A 20767-nucleotide genomic window follows, 5' to 3' on the forward strand; every position below is an offset into this window, starting at 1 on the left:
GTCTCTGCCTTGTGTGGCTGCAGGCCCCTGAGCTGCTGGAGCAGCAGAAGTACACAGTGACTGTGGACTACTGGAGCTTTGGCACCCTAGCCTTCGAGTGCATTACTGGCTTCCGGCCTTTTCTCCCCAACTGGCAGCCAGTGCAATGGTGAGTGAGTGTGGCCTGGTCCTGGGGGCTGCCCGAGGGAGAGGCCCAGCTCTGCTCATCCTTGTATTCCTCCTGGCTCATCCTGTGCCCAAGGCTGCTGAGCTGGTTGTGTTGGGAGGTCCCAGTGGGACCCACATGTGAGCTCCACAAACCCAGGAGAACAGAGCAGTTGTTAAGTAACATCTTTAAATATGTACCAGACCAATATCATCTGCACTGCGTTCAGTAACAAGTTAGGACCTTGTTACTTCCAGCACTTAAACTGGAAATGCTGTGTATTAGTAAACAGAAGTAAAGATGACGTGTGCAGGCAGACCTGGACAAGCTGTTTATGTGAAAACTTAACAATGACCAGTTTGCTACACTTGGATATAAATGTTTTAAAAGCATAAGAAAGTGGCTTAAAATGTGAACCTAAAAAATTATAAAAAGCTGTTTTCTAATTTAAAAATCAACAGATACAATTAAGGTTTTTAAAACCACTTTCTTAACTTTTTTTTTGAGATGAGGTGTCCCTAATTTGCTCCTCTGGCTTCAAACTCACAATCCTCCTGCCTTAGCCTTTCAAGTAGCTGGAATTACAGGCATGCACCACTACACCTGCCTTTTATTTACTAATTATAAAAATAGTGTATTGTTTATAAATATGTTAATCATCACAAAAAATTATAAGTACATGAGGTAATGCATATGTTACTTCATTCTACAATGAGTAGAAAACATGTATACAAATATGTGCAAAGTACGGTGTTGTACATGATAAATACACATGGTTTTTATCAGTTAAAGTACTGGGGGGAAAAGAAAAGAAAAGAAAGTTGACTCTTGCTGAAATGGATAACTTGAAAGCTAACATTCTCTCAAATCAGTTAAATTTCAGTCAAGATTTTTCCTTAAGAAGCCACACTAATTTAAATGAGGCTGATGTTGCTCAAAATTTTTTGGAGCAGTAGTAAGTTTGCATGGTTTACACTTTAGAAGTAGAAAAAAATACGTAGTAAGAAGGAATCTCCTACCAGTCTCCCAACCCTGTGGCCTATTCCCCTTGGGGACTTGACACCCTGGTTTGTGTGACATTTTATACCCATTCAATCAAGTTGCCATATATTTTTCATTTATGGGCTCTCCCTTTTTTTACACCAGTGGTAGCATGGTATGAACATTGTCACGCAGATGTCTTTACAACTTTTTTTTTTTGGTACTGGGGATTGAACTCAGGTCTTCGCGCTTGCGCAGCAGGTGGCAAAACCACTGAGCTAAATCCCCAGCCCTCTTTACAACTTTTTTACAGTGAGAATTTTCTTCAGAGCCAGTTTATAACGCCAAAAAAAAAAAAAACAAAAAACCTTGTCTTGAGCCTAAAAGTATGTGTATTTTATCCTTTTTTAAAAAAAATGTTATTATTTACATTCTGCTATAACCTGCTTTTCAAAGTAGTACTGAACGTTTCTATGTTTTCCATGTCATTTGGAATGTCTGTTAGTAATTCCACTGACTGGCTTGTACCTATGTCCTGTGGCTGGAAGCTTGAGTGGTTTAAACCTTTGGTTTTGAAAAACAAACAGTACTAAGAATAACATCCTGGTAGGGAAATCCTTGCACACCCACAGTTATTTTTCTAGGACAAATTCCTAGGAATGGAATTGGCAGATGAAAGAATATGCATGCTGCAAAGGCTTTGATGTTCATACACTGCCCACCAAAAGCTGGCATAAATATGCTTCTCCCTTTCACCCCACATTGCCCACACTGGCTGTTCTTTCTAAATACCTTTCTGGAAGTGGTAAAAGCATTAACTTTTCAAAGGACAAGTATTTATAGCATGAGAATGTTTATCCAAAAGAATAAAGTGTGAGTGACCTGGGAAATCAGTTCTAGGAGAGTGATTCCCCTATGTGCCTAGACCTGGGGAATGGGAAGGGGCGCCCTGTGAGGCAGAGTGCGCCTCCCTGTGGTGATCACCACAGAGCAGGCACCTGCTTCAGGTGCAGAGATTCTGAACGTAGGGAATTAGGTAATTCATTAATGGTCACACTATTGTAACCATCATAAAAAATAGTTCTGAATTATTTGTACATCGGTAGCGGTTTTAATTAACCAAGGGATTACTGCATTTGTTTAGTACAAATATTAATCTTTTCCATGATTTCTAACAAGATGAGTTAAAATCCGTTAGAACTGCAAGAGCAAATGCTGCTTGGAAATAGTTCGCTAGTGGTTGAGCATCTTCATAGTAAGTCTGCTGTCTGCAGAATCTTCTTTCTAGAACTTCCCTCAGAGGCATGGAAAGCTAGGAGTGCAAGTGGGCTTCTCCAAAACCCAGGAAGAAGCAGTTCTGTGGACTAGTTCATGAGAAGAGCCTCTATCATTGGCTTTTTAATGCTTTAGACAATTTTTTAAAACAATTTCCCTCCCCATCTAAGGAAGCAGGTAGATAGTAATTTCAGGGCAGATGCAACTTGGATTTTATAATTCTATTGCAAACCTACTTTGAAATCCATTTCAGGACTAGCCTAAGCAGCATGTGTTTTATTTTGTATGCCCTTTTATAATTACACACTGCCAGACTAACTTTTCTGTAGCAGAATTGTCCGCTTTAATTAGAAAGCCTTGGGCCCAACTTCCCCATCACAGTTTCCCCTGGAGTTGTACACAGCGGCCTCTGCTGGATGTGGCTCTTCTAGGTCTCTTGTGCGATCGCCATAGACCAGGTCCCCACTTGCCAGTGACTCTTGGTCACTACTGAGAACACTTTTTATTTGAATTTCCCAACTCTTTTGTTGGGAAAAATTTATTTGGACATTAGACAAAAGAGAGAGGTGCTGCGGGCCAAGCCTGAAGATGGTCCTTCGCCTCATCTCTACTTCCTTTCTCCACAGACTAGATTGTAGACCCTGGATGGCACAGCCCCAGCAGACATTACATTATGTATTCTTCCTTGTTGCCTTTCTCTGCATGCCTCGATCATGAGACAGTCATGCTGTGTTCAGCCTAGGCCACATAGCACTATTTACCCTGCCTTCTCTCCTGTTTGTCTTACATTAAACAAAGAGTGCATTGGACTCTAGGCAGCCATTAGCTCCCGACAGGCTATGGCTCCACCTGGTCCCAGCTTTCAAGCATACTCTTTGTGTTTTCATTTTTCTTCATCTCCCACCACTCTCACCTGCTTCAGACCCTATGCAGTGCAGGTTGAAGCAGAGAGGACACTGGATTTTGAATTTAAGTCCCCATTTTTACCACTTGGAGAGATGACCTCATCTTTATTCCCTCACCACTAAGTGGCAGACTACATGGGATTTCATAGTGACTAAAAGAACCAAGCATATAGTTATCTGTGAGGCATTATCCACATTTACATTATTGTCCTTGTTATCAGGAAGGCTGGAAGCCAGTTGGGTTTAAAATTTTTTCCCTTCAAATTCTTTTTTTTCCCCTTCAAATTTTACTTCAGATATATCAAGAAGTCCCTAAGTTGGGAAAAGTAAAAGTTCATTTATCCTTAAAAAAAAGATACTTAGCTGTGTATACTCAGAGGGGAGTTTGTATTGCGTGTGTGTCATACCTATTTCATATGAATATGTCATGCATGTATAATCCTGGTTTGGAATCCCTAATTCTACCCTCTGTCAAAATATGAGCACTTGTATAGAGGAAACGGAAATTAGGGAAAAGGAAAAGCCAAGGATGATGCAGGGGTCAGCAGTACTGTCTACAGAACTCAGGGCATAAAACGGTCAATGGATCTGCTAGGCTGTCCTTCAAACACACACTCAGATGTACTGAGCCTTTGTGTTGTTATTGTTTTGGTGAGTCTGACATAGCCTCCATCACTGAGCTATACCCCTAGCTCCAGTACCCACCATTCTTAAACTCTTAGAAAACCAAGTGTCTCAGTTACTTTCTCACCAGTGAGATTCAATATCTGACACCTACAACTTAAAGGAGAAAAGATTGTGGCTCACAGTTTATAGAGGTTCCAGTCCATAGTTGACTGGCTCCAAGGAAGGTGACATGGCAGAGGGCCACTGCAGAGGGGCAGAGCAGGCAGGAAGCAGAGAGAAGGATCAAGGGAGGCAGGAGGAAGATAGACCTTTTCATGCTACCCCCATCCCCAGTGCCCACTTCCCAAGTCACATTTAGCTGTAAATTCATCAGTGGACTAATTCACTGATGAGTATCATGCCTCATGACCCAGTTACCTCTCAGAAGGCCCACCTATGAGCATATGAGGCTATGGGGGGACATCTAGCTACACTCCGTAACACCAGGCTGTTGACCATTATTCCAGAAGGTTAAATATCCATTGGGAGCAGGGGGGTGGTGTCCTGAGTCTCCTGTAGAGTTGTGATGTCCTGTTACAAATGAAGTGGGCCTTGACCACTGAGTATGCATACTTAACAGATGGCTCATTTGCAGGCATTCAAAAGTCCGGCAGAAGAGTGAGGTAGACATTGTTGTTAGTGAAGACTTGAATGGAACAGTGAAGTTCTCAAGCTCTTTACCTTACCCCAACAATCTGAACAGGTAAAGCCCAGTGGTCTGACTCTTGTACATACTTGCCTTCCTTTTGCAGAAATGCAAATCTGAGGAGACATCTGATAACTTTTAAGACTGAGAATTTGCCATAATCCATCTCAAATTTAGATTCCCTTCCCTCATCTCCCCAGAAATCATCTTTTCACTTCTTTTCTTTTCTTTTTGTGGTGCTGGAGATGAGACCCAGTTCTGGCCTTTTAAGGACAGGAGTTATACTTTATTTGCACTCTTTGGCCTAATACTGTGTCATAGTCAACAAGTAAATCTTCAGTCTAGTCTTAGAGCCAGAATGTAAGCAGATAATTAACATATCAGAATTGGGTCACCTTACAAAGGATATTTTCAAGGCAGTCACACATAACTGCATTGCCTGGGTAATGAGGACCAGGAACATTTGAAGATGGGGAGAGGTTTTATGTGCAATGATGGAACTTTTGGGGAGGCTCTGAAAAGTTGTGTAGAACATGGGCAGATGACAAGGGTAGAGGAAGAAAACGCAAAGGGTAGAGGTTAGGACAAGCTGAGGCTTGCTAGGGAGGCGGTGAGTAGATGTTGAGGCCTCTGGGAAGGGCTTGATGCATCCAGGAGGCAGGCACAGGGCCAGGAGTTTGAAGTTTGTATGTGCGCCCACCAGATGCTCCTGAAGGTTGGATTAATCAGCCCAGCAGCCTGGGGCCTAGATCAGCAGGTCAGCCTTCTGGCAGCAGGGACTGGTTTCATGGAAGACAGTTTTTCCATGCACTGGTTTCAGAGTGGTTTCAGAATGATTGCAGTGCAGCATTTCCTGTGCACTTCATTATTACCCTAGAGTCTCATAAGGAGCTCACCACCTAGGTTGCTCACAGGTGCAGTTCACAATAGGAGTCAGCTCTCTGACCTGACAGGAGGAGGCGCTCAGGCAGTCATTCAAGGAATGGGAGCAGCTGTAAATGCAGATGGAGCTGTGCTTGCTGTCCTCCCAATCACCTGCTCTTTGGCCCTGTTTCTATCAAGCCATAGACTAGTACTGTCAGAGGCCCAGGCCTCAGAGCCCGGGTCTGGATTGTGTGTGTGAAGGGATTGCCTGGACGTTGGGGCAGCTAGGAAGTGCTCCCACCTGCCCTGCGCCACCCCTGGCTCAGTGCTGGGAGTGTAGCCAAGGCTATTCACCTTACATGCTGTGCAGTACTATGTGTACCACTGAGCTGCCTCCCAGCTCCACGGTGCACATTAAAGCCTTCTTGCATGTCATTGCTACACAGCCAGCAGAGGTTATTCTGCTGCTGGTCCATGCTTGGAATCCCTGTGGGGGAGAGCTGTTTTAGTAAAAGGCAAAAGATTTATACGATTTGAAGAGAAACCAGAGTATTGGGAGAGGTGTTTTAGAGGGAGGTTAGAAGAGAGGGATAAGTATCGAATAGTTAATTGGTTGGAAGCATTTCAGCTTTTTCTCTCAGATCTGTCCATTTTCATTTTCAATAATCACTTATGGCTGCCCTGGGTGTCTCAGACAAGACACACCCCAGGCCACACATTCAAATCCCTCTGTGATGTGCCTGAGCCTAGATGGAGGTGTCGCCTTCACTCTGCCCTCTTCCTAGTGTGCTGGCCAAGCGACTGGAGAAGTGGCTGCAGCTGATGCTCATGTGGCACCCCCGGCAGAGGGGCACAGACCCCCAGTATGGACCCAACGGCTGCTTCCGGGCCCTGGATGACATTTTAAACCTGAAGGTAAACATGCAGCCCAGGGAGCCCTAGGAACAGTGGGGCGAGGAGCAGGTTTATAGGACAAGCTCACCATGCCCAGGTCGCTGAGTGGGGAAGTAGAGGGTCCAGGGAGAGTCTGTCTACACGAGTAAAGGATGGGACCACTGAGTAATTAACACTTGGGGACAGGCCATTGCAGTGGACAAACAGGAATATTGAAGCCTGGCTGCTCACACCCTTTCCTTGAGCTAGGCCCTTCGGGGAGTAGTGGAGGATCTCGACAGATAGATGGTGTTGCTGTAAAGACAGTACTTCTAACATCTGCGTTGTGTTGCAGCTGGTTCATGTCTTGAACATGGTCACAGGCACCATTCACACCTATCCTGTAACGGAAGATGAGGGTCTGCAGAGGTTAAAGACCAGAATCCAGGAGGACACAGGAATACCAGAGAAGGACCAGGAGCTGCTGCAGGAGGCAGGTCTGGCCTTGATCCCGGACAAGCCTGCCACTCAGTGCATTTCTGATGGCAAGGTGAGCACTGGCTACTTGCAGGCTTCCCTGCTCTTCGCTGACTTTGTCTCCTAGGGAACAAACCACACAGTCTGATTGCTCCTTTACCATGGGAGCAGTGTGTTATCCCACAGCACAGGTGCCCGCCTGTTACTATGAGATGGAGTGTGGCATCTCCTGTGCACCCCAGACAGACATCACCCCATGCTTGGCTTGTTTCTTCCAGACCATGGAGAGTAGCTTTCATTTGTCATTTTGCAAAAGCAAAAGTCTTTTATGGTTACCCATGGATGGAGTGGTTAAGTCCCTGTGTTGTCTGCGGCAGTGCAGGGCGGAAGAGCTCCTAAGTCAGTGTAATGGATGGAGTTAACATAGCAGAAACAGTCACTGCATAGGGAACTGAGCTGCATGTGAGAGGCATTTAGAATAAAACAGAACGTGAAGCATTGTAAACAAGGTGTAGCTTCAGAAAATCAGCAGAAAAGAAATGGCAGTAAGGAAGTGTGTGTGGGGTCGGGAAGAAAAGCATTGTGCGTGTTCTGTACCTGTTGGCCTAAGATGATTATTTTAGGGAAGTGCTCTGAAGCCTCTTAGGATTAGTTGGAAAAGGGAGGGGTTGGATCCACACAACCTCATTCTGTCCTTGTCTCTTTGCAGCCAAATGAGGGCCGCACATTGGACATGGATCTTGTTTTCCTCTTCGACAACAGTAAAATCACCTATGAGACTCAGATCTCCCCACGACCGCAGCCCGAGAGTGTCAGTTGCATCCGTAAGAGCATCATTTCTTTAAAAATAATCAGTTCTGGGCCGGGGATTTAGCTCAGTGGTTTCGCCACCTGCTGTGCAAGCGCAAGGACCCGAGTTCGATCCCTGGTACCAAAAAAAATAATAATAATAATCAGTTGTGATGCTTGGGACAATGGGGGTGGGTAGGGGAGGGGCCTCCAGGGAAATCTGGGTGCCTAGTCCTCAGGGCACAGAAGGAGTGGCCCAGGCACACAGGAGGAAGGGAGTTTCTCAGTTTATGTCACCCTCAGAGCAGAGAATACTGTCTGCCTGCCTACTAGCCATTTGATTTATTTTTCAAGTTGCATATATATATATATATGTTTTTTGTTTTTTTTTTTTTGGTACCAGGGATCAAACTCGGGTCCTTCTGCTTGCGAGGCAGGCGGCGGAACCACTGAGCTAAATTCCTATTCCAGTTGCATTTATATTTTAATAATTAATGTATGTACATGATATTTTTAAAAACTCAAAAGATACATGAGAATGAATATACAGTGAGAAAGAAGCCAGTCTCTCCCCAGTTCCCCAGCTGGTGAGTTCCTCTCGCAGGAAGAGTGTTGCTGTGAGAATCTTAGGTGTCCTTCCAGTGCACTTTCCCCTTACACAGCTGGTGAAATTCAACATGTAAGGCTCTGTTTCTACTCTTTTGACTTAACGGTGTGTTTTCCAGATGTTTCTGCCATTGGTGCATATAGAACTGCCTTGTTTTAATGGACGATAGTGTTCCATTGCATGAATGTTCCATGAATATTTTAATGCCTCTGCCACTCCTGTGTCCCCAGCCCACCCATACCCACACACTCAGAATAAATAGATCTTAGAGATCTCCAGCTTTGTCTTCAGTACTGCTGACTGATGCCGCCTTTTTATAAAACTCAAATTAAATTCAAATGTCATGAACGTTGAGTTTATGTTGAAAATATATACAGGGAGCCAAGTGTGGTGGTACATACTTGTAATGCTAGCTCTCTAGGAGGCTGAGGCGGGAGGATCAGTTGCAAGTTCAAGCCCAGCCTGGGCAGTTAATCTTAGGAAGATCCATCTCAAAATTAAAAATAAAAATGGGCTGGGAATGTAGCTCAGGCAAAGGCCCTGAATTAAATCTTCAGTGCTGGGCAGGGCGGGGGAGGGGCAAGGCATAACACCTGACAAGTTGTGTGGTAGTGTAGTAGTTAACAGTTTTTTGAGGGCTGGTAAGTGACAAGGGAGGATGTGCCCTTTTGGAGGAGAGTCATTCTAACAGTTGCTTGTCTCCGTGCGCAGTTCAGGAGCCCAAGAGGAATCTCCCCTTCTTCCAGTTGAGGAAAGTGTGGGGCCAGGTGTGGCACAGCGTCCAGGCCCTGAAGGAGGACTGCAACCGGCTGCAGCAGGGACAGCGAGCTGCCATGTACTGTGCCCAATGTTCTTGGCGTGGTTCATTTAGGATTGCTTAGTGGCTTTGGCTCCTGGGAGGTAGCTGAGGCAGGGCCAGAGGCAACTGTTTTGAGAGACAAGAGGGAGACACTGGTTTGGACAGGCGTGAGGTGGGCGGATGGGCCAGCTGGAGGGAGGCCCCTTCTGCCTGCGAAGAGCCTGCGAGGTGAGTGTAGTTAGCACACAGAGCAGGAGTGCAGAACCGAGGGCTGGGTGGGCCAAGCTGTGGGCAGAATTTGGGCCTTGAAGAAGCTCATTGAAATTTGGGTTGGCAAAATTGCCCTGATTATTATTATGCAGGGGACTTGCTACTCTGTCTTCGGTTATGACAAGTTTAGATTATTGACCCTTTATGTAGTACTTTGCCTAATTCCAATTTTGGTGCAGAGCCTCATGAATCACTGAAGCCTGGGAAATTGTCCATACAGTAATAAATAGCTGCTTTGGTAATAGTAATGGTGGGTGTTATTATAGTGAAGACCTCCCTTGACATTTGATGAGGTTTTGTTATTGTAGGAAATGGTATTTGGATCCCAGAGTTCTCCAGGATCCCATTTCTTGTGGTCTCTGCAGGATGAATCTCCTACGGAATAATAGCTGCCTCTCCAAGATGAAGAATTCCATGGCCTCCATGTCTCAGCAGCTCAAGGCCAAGTTGGATTTCTTTAAAACCAGCATCCAAATTGACCTGGAAAAGTACAGTGAGCAGACTGAGTTTGGGATCAGTGCGTATTCCATAATGAGTTTAAGAGACCCTTTCTTTTTTTCTTTTTGAGATTTTTTTTTTCTCCTCTTATAATAGAGTTGCATATTCCTGTTTTGGTTTTGTGGTATTTTCATTTTGTTTTCATCTCCCCAATTTTTTTCCAGCATCAGATAAACTGCTGCTGGCCTGGAAGGAAATGGAACAGGCCGTGGAGCTGTGTGGGCGGGTAGGAAACTCAAATTCAGTCTGTGCTTGTGTGGGTGAGGCTTCGTTCTCTTTCCACTCTCTTGTCAACACTGCCTTGGTCTTCTGTGTCAGAATTCAAGTTTTCCTCACCATCCCCTTTGACTAGAACCAAACTTTCCGGAAACAAACAGAGCATACAGGAGCCCTCCTGTGGCAAGACTCTAGAGCGCTGTCCAGAGGGACAGAGATGTTCCACATTTAAGTAAGGAGCAAATAACCATGTGCCTGAGGAAGGGCCTAGAGCTCTTGCTCTGAGGAAGAGCATTGAATGATGATCAGCGCTCCCTCTTGTCAGAAGTGTTTGCTTAATTTTGTTGGATGTGAAATCCATAAGAAAAAAAACTGAGGCAAAAAGTCTCAGGACACGTAAATCACATGCCCCTGAAATAGTAATCATAAGCTAAGGGAAGTGAGCATGACTCCATGAACCTTGAAGAAAAACAAGACCCCAGGCTCTAAGACTTCCCAACTGCCTTCTCCTGTGCCCTTATGTCCTGGTTGGATGCACACATGCTCTGGGGGGACATCCTATAGATGGTTCCTTAGTTAACCGTAGCATGGGGGTGTGCTTCACCAGAACTTGGCTCTCACATCATTGAAATAAAGGGGTCCAGGCCTCCCAACATGGGTTAGCATTGGGATGGACAAATTAAGAGGGGACAGAGTAATGTGCGTTTGGCATCTTTTCTGTGCCAGATATTTATTTAATCCTTTGGCCCAATTAGAAGCCTATCTCATTGAAGCAGGAAGTGCAGCTCACATGTTAAGTAACTGCCCAAAGGCCCCCCGATTAGAAAGTGGTAGATGCAGGATACAAACTCAACTCTTTCTGATGCTAGAGTTCATATTACTTCTGGCCAGTCAATTGAGAATACCCCGAAGTTAGGAGGGTTTTCTCCTGCTGCCCCTGGTGAATCTTGCATCTTGATGGTCTTCTCACATCAGTTGACATTAGCACAGCCTTTTCATTAGGAGAATGAAGTGAAATACCTGGTGGAGCGGATGATGGCCCTGCAGACCGACATTGTGGACTTGCAGAGGAGCCCAATGGGTCGCAAGCAGGGTGGCACACTGGACGACCTGTGAGTATACCCAGCAGAGATCTGTGTGTGTGTGTTGGCATAGTCCCAGGAGGCGGTGGGACCATCCTCCTGTAGAGCCCATTCCCTGGTCAGTCGTCTGTGCATGTTTCAGAGGTGAGCCAGGGCAAATCACTGTCACTCTGAGCCTTAGTTTTTTGGGGTTTTTTTGGTACCGGGGATCGAACTCAGGTCCTTGTGCTTGCGCAGCAGGCGGCGAAACCACTGAGCTAAATCCCCGGCCCGTGAACCTTAGTTTTCAAAGCTGTTAAGTGACAAAGAAACCCCACTGACCTCACAGAGTTTAAGGATCCATTCACATAATGGATTTGAGAAGCAGTTTATAAAGGCTATAAAATGCAAGTGCCCTTTACCATCCTTGTTGACATCCCTGCTCAGCCTACCTACCCCAATCCAGATTTTGAGGCTCAAAGAGCAGAACTGTTACAGTGAAGGGGAAGCCTGGCAAACCTAGTAGTTTGGACATGGACACTGCTCATTTGAGACTTTTTCAGGTATCTGGCATTGGCTCCATGAGGAGATGTGGCATCAGGCAGACCCACACTGGCTGGAGGAAGTAACTTGTAGCCCCTGGTGTGTGGATAGGCCGAATCAGCTTATTGAGGGCTCTGTCAATTTGAACTCAGCAGTGTTTCCTGATGCCAGGGTTCTTAGGATGATAAATCTGAACAGAAATTTAATTATTTGTTTTATATGTCTTCTAATTCTTTAGCTCTTATTTCCCTAGTTTTCAAATCAGTCATGGAGGATGTTGCCAGTCTCACACGTGTTAGGGGAAAGGCATAGAAGTTTGTACCCCTCTACAGGCGCAGGTTCTCAGGGTGGGCATGTTTTACTGCTCAGGCCCAGGCAGGGTACCTGGAGTTGTATCGTAGAAGCCATTGGAATAGGAATTCAGGATGGCATGGATATTCCTTCCTCATTAAACCTTGAGAGTATTTGAGTTTTGATAATGAGGGCTGTCACTTGGAGTCAGTCTTGATACCAGACCCAGGCTGGCTGCTCACCGCACAGCGTGACAGTAAGTTGAGAGATGAGGTTTTGAGGCAAGAAAGCACCTCCTGGCTGGCCAGGAAGATGGAGAATTCTTGTCCCAGTCCATCATTCAGGAAGCTGACTTAGTGGTGGTTTATATGGGCAGTGGTAGGTGTTGCCAGACTGTTGGGCTCTTGCTTACAGAGAGGGGGCCAGAGGATGCAACTCTGATCTGAATTGTGGGTCACAAGATCGAGAACAAAGGTCCTTATTTTCTTGGTCTGTCCTCCTCTCTGATTAGTGTGCCCATGTACAGTTCCTGGCATATTACACAATGGACAGGGCAGAGGGGCACTGTCCCACTACCCTTATGCTGATCACCAAACTCAAGTAATGAGACATTATTGGCCTGATTGTTGTGGGAGACAAGGTTAAATTAGATTAAATAGATATGCAGTTACAACATCTGGTTTCATTGCTCGGTTTAAGTCTTTTGTCTGGAATTCAGTAATTGTGCTGGCAAGAAGTGACAGTGTTGGGTGGGTGTGGTGGTGCATGCCTATAATCCCAGCACTGGGAAGGCTGAGGGAGGAAGATGACTGTAAGTTCGAGGCCAGCCTGGGCTACATAGGGAGTTCATGGCCAGACTGAACTACATAGTGAGACCCTATCTCAAAAAAAAAAGAATTAGTGCTGTATATTTGCCTATTTGGCCTTGAATCTCCACAAAGCTGCTTGTTTTTCAGAGAGGAGCAAGCGAGGGAGCTCTACAGGAGACTGAGGGAAAAGCCAAGAGGTAGGTGGTCTAGGTTGTCTTTACCACCTTCCCATCTCATTTCTGAAGCACTGGTCCTCCTGCCAGCCTCCCGAAGCAACTGTGCCACTCTCCCCCAGACCAGCGAACAGATGGTGACAGTCAGGAAATGGTGCGGTTGCTACTTCAGGCCATTCAAGGTTTCGAGAAGAAAGTGCGAGTGATTTACACACAGCTGAGGTACGAAGGCCCTTTTCCGCTTGAGGGAAAGAGGTAGAGCAGCAGTTCAGCTACAGGAAGGCCTTTGCTGGCTCTTGCTCTGCTTGGAGCCATAAGTTTCAGGGAACCTGTTGTATCTCTTCAACAGATCCCAAGCTTCTGGGGATGGTGCCATGCGTGCTGCAGCCCAAACTCACGGGAGTGCATCCTGTTTGTTCTTGACAGTAAAACTGTGGTTTGCAAGCAGAAGGCGCTGGAATTGCTGCCGAAGGTGGAAGAGGTGGTGAGTCTGATGAACGAGGATGAGAAGACCGTCGTCCGGCTCCAGGAGAAGCGGCAGAAGGAGCTCTGGAACCTCCTGAAGATCGCGTGTGTGAGTGACAGTGCCCACTGTTAACCCAGGTCCCACCTGTGGGCCACAGGGCCACCCCAGGGCCCTTGGCAGCTGCTGTTCACAGTCACTCCCTGTGGTGTGGAGCGAGGGTTAGGTGAGAGGTTAGAGGAAGGGCTGCACCTGTTTTTATTATTCATGTGGCAGCTGTCATAGTCATAGCCAAATGGCTTCAGCAACAGAGATTATTCTCTCAGAGGTCCTGAGGCCAGAAGTCTGAAATCCAGGTGTCAGCAAGATGGTGCCCCTCTGACTCTGGGGAGAATCCACCCTGGCCTCTTCTGGGTTTTGGGGCACCAGCCTTTCCTTGGCTTCTGGCTGTACTACTGTGATCTGTTTTTGTCTTCCTATGAACTCTCTGTGTCCCTCTGGACACTGTCACCAGACTTGGATCACACTTGAATAGCTCAGGATGATCTCTCAGGATCCTTCACCCAGTTACCTCTGCAAAGACCCTTTTCCTAAATAAGGTCAAGCCTCAGGTCAGGGCAAAGGCCATAGCTGTTTTAGGGCCAATCCTCCCACAGTGTGTGCTGCTCTAGCAGTGTAGCCTGCACCTGCCACACATCTGCCTTAGTGCACCTGTGACCACCCTGACAGTCCCCAGGAGGACATAGAAAGCCAGACAGGCAGAGGAAGGGGCAATAGAAGCTAGAGCTGCTGGAAGGTAGCCCTATTACAAGGGGCTGCAGAGAGGTGGGAGAGGAGGGAAGAGAGCAGTTCTGTTAGCAGAAGCTTCAAGGGCAGAGGGAAGGAAGCTGGGCAGAGGGAAGGAAGTTGGGCAGAGGGCTACTTGTTCAAATTGGCCTGAAGACTGACCCTGTTGGAGAGGGGACAGTTGATGCCCATGGTCCCGACCAGGAGCATGGGTAGTGGATTTGCGTTGCGTAGTGGTATTTCCTCCTATAGGAAGAAAACAGGAGCCACGATGAGGTCTAGAAATTAGAAGTGGAGGTGCATGCAGAGGAGGAGGCTCTACCTCCTGGGGCGCTACCTGTCTCAGAGCTGGTGGGACACAGACAGCATCCATAGCAGAAAGTACTGTAAAGCTGTGTCCACGTGAGCAGTGGAGGCAGGGGAGGGAAGAAGAAAAGTTTCTGAAGGAAGAGTAGGAGTTAGGTGGCAGGATGGCTGGCTGGAAGGACATTCCAGAACAATGACCTTGCTTTATCAAAGGCTTGGAGGCCTGGACAAGCCTGATGTCTTCTGGGTGGTAAGAGTGGCTTGGAATGATCACCGAGGATGAAATGAGAGGGGTCAGAGGTGGCTTAAGAAACACCATCTGGTGAAACTAGGGAGGGTTTCGGATCAAAGGAGCTTATGGGATGCTGCGATCCCATTCGTGTGAGAGATGTCACCTGTGTCAGCTAAAACTGGATTGAGTGAGGGCTACACAGTGGGGGTGCTGGAGTTGCGCGCTCCTGGGTGCACAGAAATTTGGAAAGCAGCTGACCCCAGCTGTTTGGGAACCAGTTAGCACAGGTACGGCCTGGGTCAGAAGTGGAGGAGTGGATGGCTGCATGGCTGTTGTTAAGTGGGGAGGCACAGCAGGTGGAGGGAGGAACAAGCTGGAGTTGATACACTGGAAAGACTGGTTTAGCTGGAGAGGAGGAGATAAGCCCGGTGAGCCCCCAGCTCACGGGCCACAGGCTGGGCTGCACTGAGGGCAAGGACCAGGGACAAGGAGGAATTTATGAGGCAGGCAGGTAACAACTGGCCAGAGGATCAGCAGGGGAGGTGGCTTGAGGTGCTGAGAAATTGGCAGTAGGCCACATTTATGGGCTGAAAGTATGAGGAGGTGCCAGAGTGGGAGCCCAGTAGCTGGAGTGGCCACAGCACCCCCAGAGCTGGAGTATCTCAATTTCTCTTTGCTGTACCAGAGTGGGTGTGAGTCATGTCTCCTCGCCTTTTTGTGTAGCTCAGTCTTCTGCTTGGAAAAGGCTAGAAATTGCTCACCTTGCTTTCTGTGTAAAAGTTTACTAAGGAATCACATGAATGAAATAAAGTCTAGCAGTACAGGTACCCATGCCTCCCAGCATTTAGAATCCTTCCCCAGAAAGCACACCTGTTGCCACAGAAACTCTTTGAGGCTGAATACAAAGTCCCACCGGTTATCACAGACAGATAGGGGCTGGTAGTTGTTTTTTTTTGTACCAGGGATCAAACTCACGACCTTGTGCTTGCGAGGCAGGTGGTGGCATCACTGAGCTAAATTCCCAGCCCTGGGCTGGTAGTTTTGAAGAATATCTGTGGTGTCTTATAGCAGAAATACTCTGGTCTGAGTTTAAAATTCGTTCCATCACTTGGCTTTAAAATTTTGTGGGCTGACTTTCTGGTTTTATGCTTCAGAGCAAGGTCCGTGGTCCTGTCAGCGGAAGCCCAGACAGCATGAACACATCTCGACTTAGTCACTCTGGTCAGCTGATGTCCCAGCCTTCCACTGCCTCTGACAGCTTACCTGAGCCAGCCAAGAAAAGGTAAGCTATAGTTAGCAGTGCATGTTCCAGGGCACATCAGGAGATGCTGGGGCCAGCAGTGTTTGTCGTCATTGATAAACGCTTGTCTGATGATTTTGTGCCTGCTTCTCTATGTTACATATGTGCTATCATTTCTTGGCCTTATAGCTAAGATCAAGCGTAGTGTATGCTAGGCCCTATGGGCACAGAAGTGTTCTAAAACTAGAAACTGAAATGATTGCATACCTTGTACATAGCCTAAGGCCGTATATTTGGCTCCTATGGTCCCTTGTAACTTGCTAACTAAATAGTTTCTTTGTCCAAGGGTTGGGTTACTAATTGCTTAGTGAGGATACTGAAAGTGCTGTCGTTCTCTGTGCTGCAAAACTAATAGCCCTTCAGAATGTGTCCCCTTCTTGAGCCCGAGTCCTCTGGCCTCTGACCTCCTGCCCACCTCCATTTTGAGTTACCAAGCTACATTTTCCTCCCTGGTGCCTTTCATTATCCATTCATCCTTCCACTGCCCACTCTTGCCTGGGCCACTGGCAGAGCAGTGAACAGAACATTCTGGACGCTTCCTGGCTGGGCTTTCTGCCTCCCACGTGTCTGTTCTGCCGCCAAGCCCTAGGTCCTCACAAGATGCCATTCTGACCTAGTGTTACCTGTTCAATGATTAGCGATGGCTTTCCACTCCATTCTAGACTGAGTCTAAGCTTTTCTAGGCATTTGCAGCCACCTCAGTGTGGCCCTGCATATAACCAGGGCTCACACCTCTCTCATTGGCTGGCACCAGGCCTCTAACCTAATAGCAGGTGAGGCTGAGAAAAACATGCTGTAGAGGCCTAGTGCATAGCTCCATGGTGGAACACTTGCCTAGTGTGTGCGAGGCCCTGGGTTCTATGGCCAGCACTGAAAAAAAAAAAAAAACAGCCTTCCCATGTAGAATGTCACATTTTATAGTGACGTGAGTTAAAAGGCACCGACACCCTGTCCTGGGCGTTTTTCCTCCAGTGTTATTCTCAAAGCTCAGAAAAGCCATCCTGGAGCACAGGGCTCTGGTGTCTTTCCATGTCACAGAGCTGAGCTCAGAAAAGGAAGAATAGTTTATTAGATTGTCCTTGTCCCATGGTGGCCCATTCATGATAGGAGACATGTAATTCTTATTATAGAGAAGAGATAGCAGACTGGATTAAATAAGTTCCCAGAACTTTGCCTTTCACATTGGAAAGAACTATGGAAACCTGGTGTATTGCTTGGTCCATTTTCTTTTTCCTGTCTGTTTCAAAAATTGGAAAACAGGTGACTTGGGAAAAAGCTTTAGATTTTTTGGAAGTTTGGAGAGAATCTACTAAGTAAAAAAGAGCTCTTTTGCTTTTTATTCTTAGAGATTTATTACTTTTCTTATTTTGAACAATAATGCTCATGACTGGATTTGGGCTTCTAAGAAGTACTTAACCAGATGAATGACATCACTAGTCACTGATGTGGTGTTTAGGCATTCAGGGCCAGATTAATTGCTACTTTGTTTTAAAAATAATTTCAAAAGCTCTATGGCTTATTTTAAAGCATAGTAATATCTGCAGTGGGTGTGAATGACCACTCAATTGTTGCCCGCAGTGAAGAGCTCGTGGCTGAAGCACACTCCCTCTGCTTCCAGCTGGAAAGTGCCATGCAGGACACGGTGAAGGAGCAGGACAGAAGCCTCATGGTAACTCCCAGGGAATCCCAGCCCTCCTGGGCTCTTTCTTCTGCTGCAAAACAGAAAGAAAACAAAAAGCCAACCAGTGTTAGCCTTAGTCTCTATAGCCTCGGTATATACTTAGGACTTTCTGGTATGTTTTAAATTATGAATAGTAATTATGGCTATTAATTATTGCATGCTATAAGCACATTATGTGTATTATTTTATTTAATTAATCTTTATGAAATTTTAAACCTGGCAAGGAGGCAGCATTACTCCCGTTGTGGCCCCCTGCACCGTGGGTACCACTGCTGCCCATCAGTGTGTGCTGGGTGCTCTGCTGGGCTCCAGCAACAGGAACCTGTCATGGCTCTGCAGCTCAGAGGTGTGGTGCCCAGCAGTGCTCAGTGTTAAACAGAAAGGTACATTAAGGCAAAGTTTAAATTGCTGAGAGGACCCTAAATGGTTCCCTTGACCTTGAGTAAACTGGTCATCTTCTCTATAGTGTGTGGGCTCTCTGTCTCTTGCAGCTCTTCCCCTCCTACTATATTGATCATTTCACTGCTTACTCACATTTTTGCCAGAGGAACAAAAAGTCTTCCATACCCATTTCCTCTGTAAGGCTGGAAATCAGTGGCCGAGCTTAGCTCTCCTGCCTTCAGCAGGACTAAAGTTACCTTCCAGTTTGCACAGTCACAGGACTTCAGTCCACAGGGAACAGCCCACACAGTTCTGCACATGGAGCTCAGCTCAAGGGTGCACTGCAGTGTCAGGCCCACTGTTGATGAATGGTTTAGCCACACTTTCACATTGTGCTGCTTGCCTTCAGGAGAGGAGAGATGAGCTGAGGTTTACAGTGGCCACTGAACATTTAACATGCCTGTCCTTTCAGGCTCTGGACTGGAGTTGGTTACACACAGAAGACGAGGAACAGAGTGGCCTGGAGCCAGCCTCGTGACTGGAGTTCCACACTTGGCCTATGGCCCTCCCACGGTGGCTCCTGCTGCAGTGATGTCCTGGCGCTCTCCAGCACCTGGTTGGAGGTCTCACTTCCCTGCAGCTGCTGTGACATTCACCCTGGCCCAGAGCATGGCCCTCTGCAGGCAGTGCTGGCACTGTGTGTGCAAACTAGAAGGCCTCCATCAGGGCCCAGTGTGTGTCAGTGCCAATCATGAGTGATGGGGAAACAGAGCCTCCACAGCTGCTTCCTCTGCTCTGCATGTGGTTTATCACATGGACTGCCAGACAGAAGTCTGCCTTGAATGTTTCAGGACAGAGCTGAGATGGCATCTGGTGCCAGCCTGTCCTCTCCTGTCCCCTTCTTTCCTCCAGAGAGGCCCTGACTTGTCTGCCTCACTCATCTTAGAGCTAGGGTTTCATCTGGATTAAGCTTCTATTCAACAGATGTTTTTAATCATAGATTTGGCGTGGCCACATCCTCTCTTCTCTTTCACTTCACTGCTGCTAAAGTTTTATTTTTACCTACCGTGTTGGTGGTCATCCTCTTTTGGCAGGGTTGTAGAGTGATGCCAAGCTCCCTACTGCATGCATTCAGCTAGACTGACTTACTAGAGCCAGCCATGGGTCACCTGGGAGTCAGTTGTCACACAGAAGAAGGGAAGAAGCAAAGAGTGCCTGTTGGCCAGCAGCCCGTGCCCCTGCCCACCTGTGCCTGAGTGCCTGGGTGGGATGGGGTGTTCCTGCCTTTCACATCACCCAGCAGTACTGTTAAATTGCCTGTTTTTACAAATAGTTTCTATATATTTTTAACAGGACTCAAGTGTTACTTACATGGGATTCCACAGTCCACTTTTATAACACCTGTGGTTAGGGCTTCTGAACTCAAAATTCAACGAAATGTGAAATTTTGTAAAATTGAGTAGTGCCTGGATTGTAACAGTACAGTAGCACTGCTTCTTCTGTATTTCACAAAACTTTTAAAAACATGGACAGAGCAGGAGAACAAAACTAGTGCTGGTGATCAGAGACAGATAACATATGCTTGGAGAAGAAAGTTGGAGTAGAGAGGTTTCACGAAGTGGCTTTCATGTAGATTGTATGAAGCAGCTGGTGAAGTAAGTTTAGGAAATGCTTCCTGCTTTCATTGCTTTTTGGAGAGTCACAGTGAACACTTATCTGAAGAGGCTTATAATAAAAAACTGGCTTAATTTATATAAATCCATTGTTTTCCTATATCATTGTACCACAGAACTCTGCTGCCCCTTTGTTAACGTTCCAAAGGATCTAGAGCCTGAGAAAGCACGACTTGGGATCCTAGGTAAAGGACATGTAGGAAGTAAGGCTAGGGGCAGACTAGGGAAGCAGTGAGTGCTGGCTAAATTGGGGCTGTGGATGTGGTATTGGCAACGAAGTTATTCGGTTTCTAGCAAGAAAATTACATAACCAAAGCCGTGATTTAAAAAGTTTATTGCTGGACCATTCTGATTAACTGAAAAAGTGGAAACTCAGGAGTTAGGACTTCTTCCTTCCAAACAGATGAAATAGATGTGCTTTTAAATGCTTGGACATTGTATATAAGCAAATATAGTATAAGACTGAAAGGCAGAGAGGAGGTGACTGTCCTGGGACCTTGGGAGCTGAGCAGTGATATGGGCAGTGAGTTTCTGCATTTGTTTTTGTTTTACATAGCCCAGGTTGAATGCTAGAGGAGCCAACTGATGAACGGCCACAGACAAGAGCCAGAAGAAAGCCTGCTCTGTCTGGCTGGTGTGAGTTTCCCCAGCTTAAGACAAGAGTTTATTCTCTCAGCTCTGAAGGCCAGAAACCTGACACCAAGACATCAGCTGGAGGCCAGGAATGTAGCTCAGTGGTGCCCCCCTGCCTGGCAAGTGCGAGGTCCTGAGTAGGATTCCCAGTTAAAAAAAAAAAAAAGACATCATCTGGACCAGGTTCTCTGAGGCTCCAGGGGAGACGCTGTTCCTTGCCTCTGCCCATCTCTAGAGTGCCAGAGTAGCTGACCTCACAGGGTGCACCACAACACCCATCTGTAATAGTTTTCTTGAGGAAATTAGGAGTACTGTTATTTTTTCCCAATTATGGTTAATCAGACTAGCCATAGATTTCAAAATACAGTGTGTTCTTTGGGGCCAGGGATTTGCTCAGTGGTTTCGCTGCCTGCTGAGCAAGCGC

At 46.6% G+C, this 20767-nt stretch overlaps 2 protein-coding genes across 9 annotated transcripts in view; both read left to right on the forward strand.

Annotated features, from left to right (window-relative positions):
• The window catches only part of Ikbkb (inhibitor of nuclear factor kappa B kinase subunit beta), a 48489-nt gene extending 28694 nt beyond the window's left edge, over positions 1-19795 (forward strand). For 2 of the 8 annotated variants that reach the window (XM_013076063.3, XM_087180401.1), the window contains exons 8-22: positions 24-148; positions 4568-4675; positions 6268-6397; positions 6711-6905; positions 7542-7656; positions 8940-9063; positions 9663-9814; positions 9960-10021; positions 11014-11123; positions 12863-12912; positions 13011-13110; positions 13315-13462; positions 15830-15957; positions 17554-17644; positions 18510-19795. In XM_013076063.3, coding sequence (XP_012931517.2) covers positions 24-148; positions 4568-4675; positions 6268-6397; positions 6711-6905; positions 7542-7656; positions 8940-9063; positions 9663-9814; positions 9960-10021; positions 11014-11123; positions 12863-12912; positions 13011-13110; positions 13315-13462; positions 15830-15957; positions 17554-17644; positions 18510-18575 — 1704 coding nt within the window. In that variant the 3' untranslated portion in view covers positions 18576-19795. Of the gene's footprint in view, positions 1-23; positions 149-4567; positions 4676-6267; positions 6398-6710; positions 6906-7541; positions 7657-8939; positions 9064-9662; positions 9815-9959; positions 10022-11013; positions 11124-12862; positions 12913-12960; positions 13111-13314; positions 13463-15829; positions 15958-17553; positions 17645-18509 lie in introns of all 8 variants that reach the window. The other 6 variants (XM_021236748.2, XM_021236749.2, XM_021236752.2 and 3 more) reach the window with 5 other exon arrangements.
• Polb (DNA polymerase beta) overlaps positions 723-20767 on the forward strand; it is a 56690-nt gene continuing 36645 nt past the window's right edge. Inside the window, 2 exon segments of the mRNA NM_001310265.1 lie at positions 723-758; positions 17128-17133. The gene's annotated coding sequence lies outside the window, so the exon portion shown is untranslated.

Source organism: Heterocephalus glaber, unplaced genomic scaffold (assembly GCF_053883595.1).
Source record: "Heterocephalus glaber isolate CG9 unplaced genomic scaffold, H.glaber_assembly_v1.0 deba00001461, whole genome shotgun sequence".
NCBI classification, from domain to species: Eukaryota; Metazoa; Chordata; class Mammalia; order Rodentia; family Bathyergidae; genus Heterocephalus; species Heterocephalus glaber.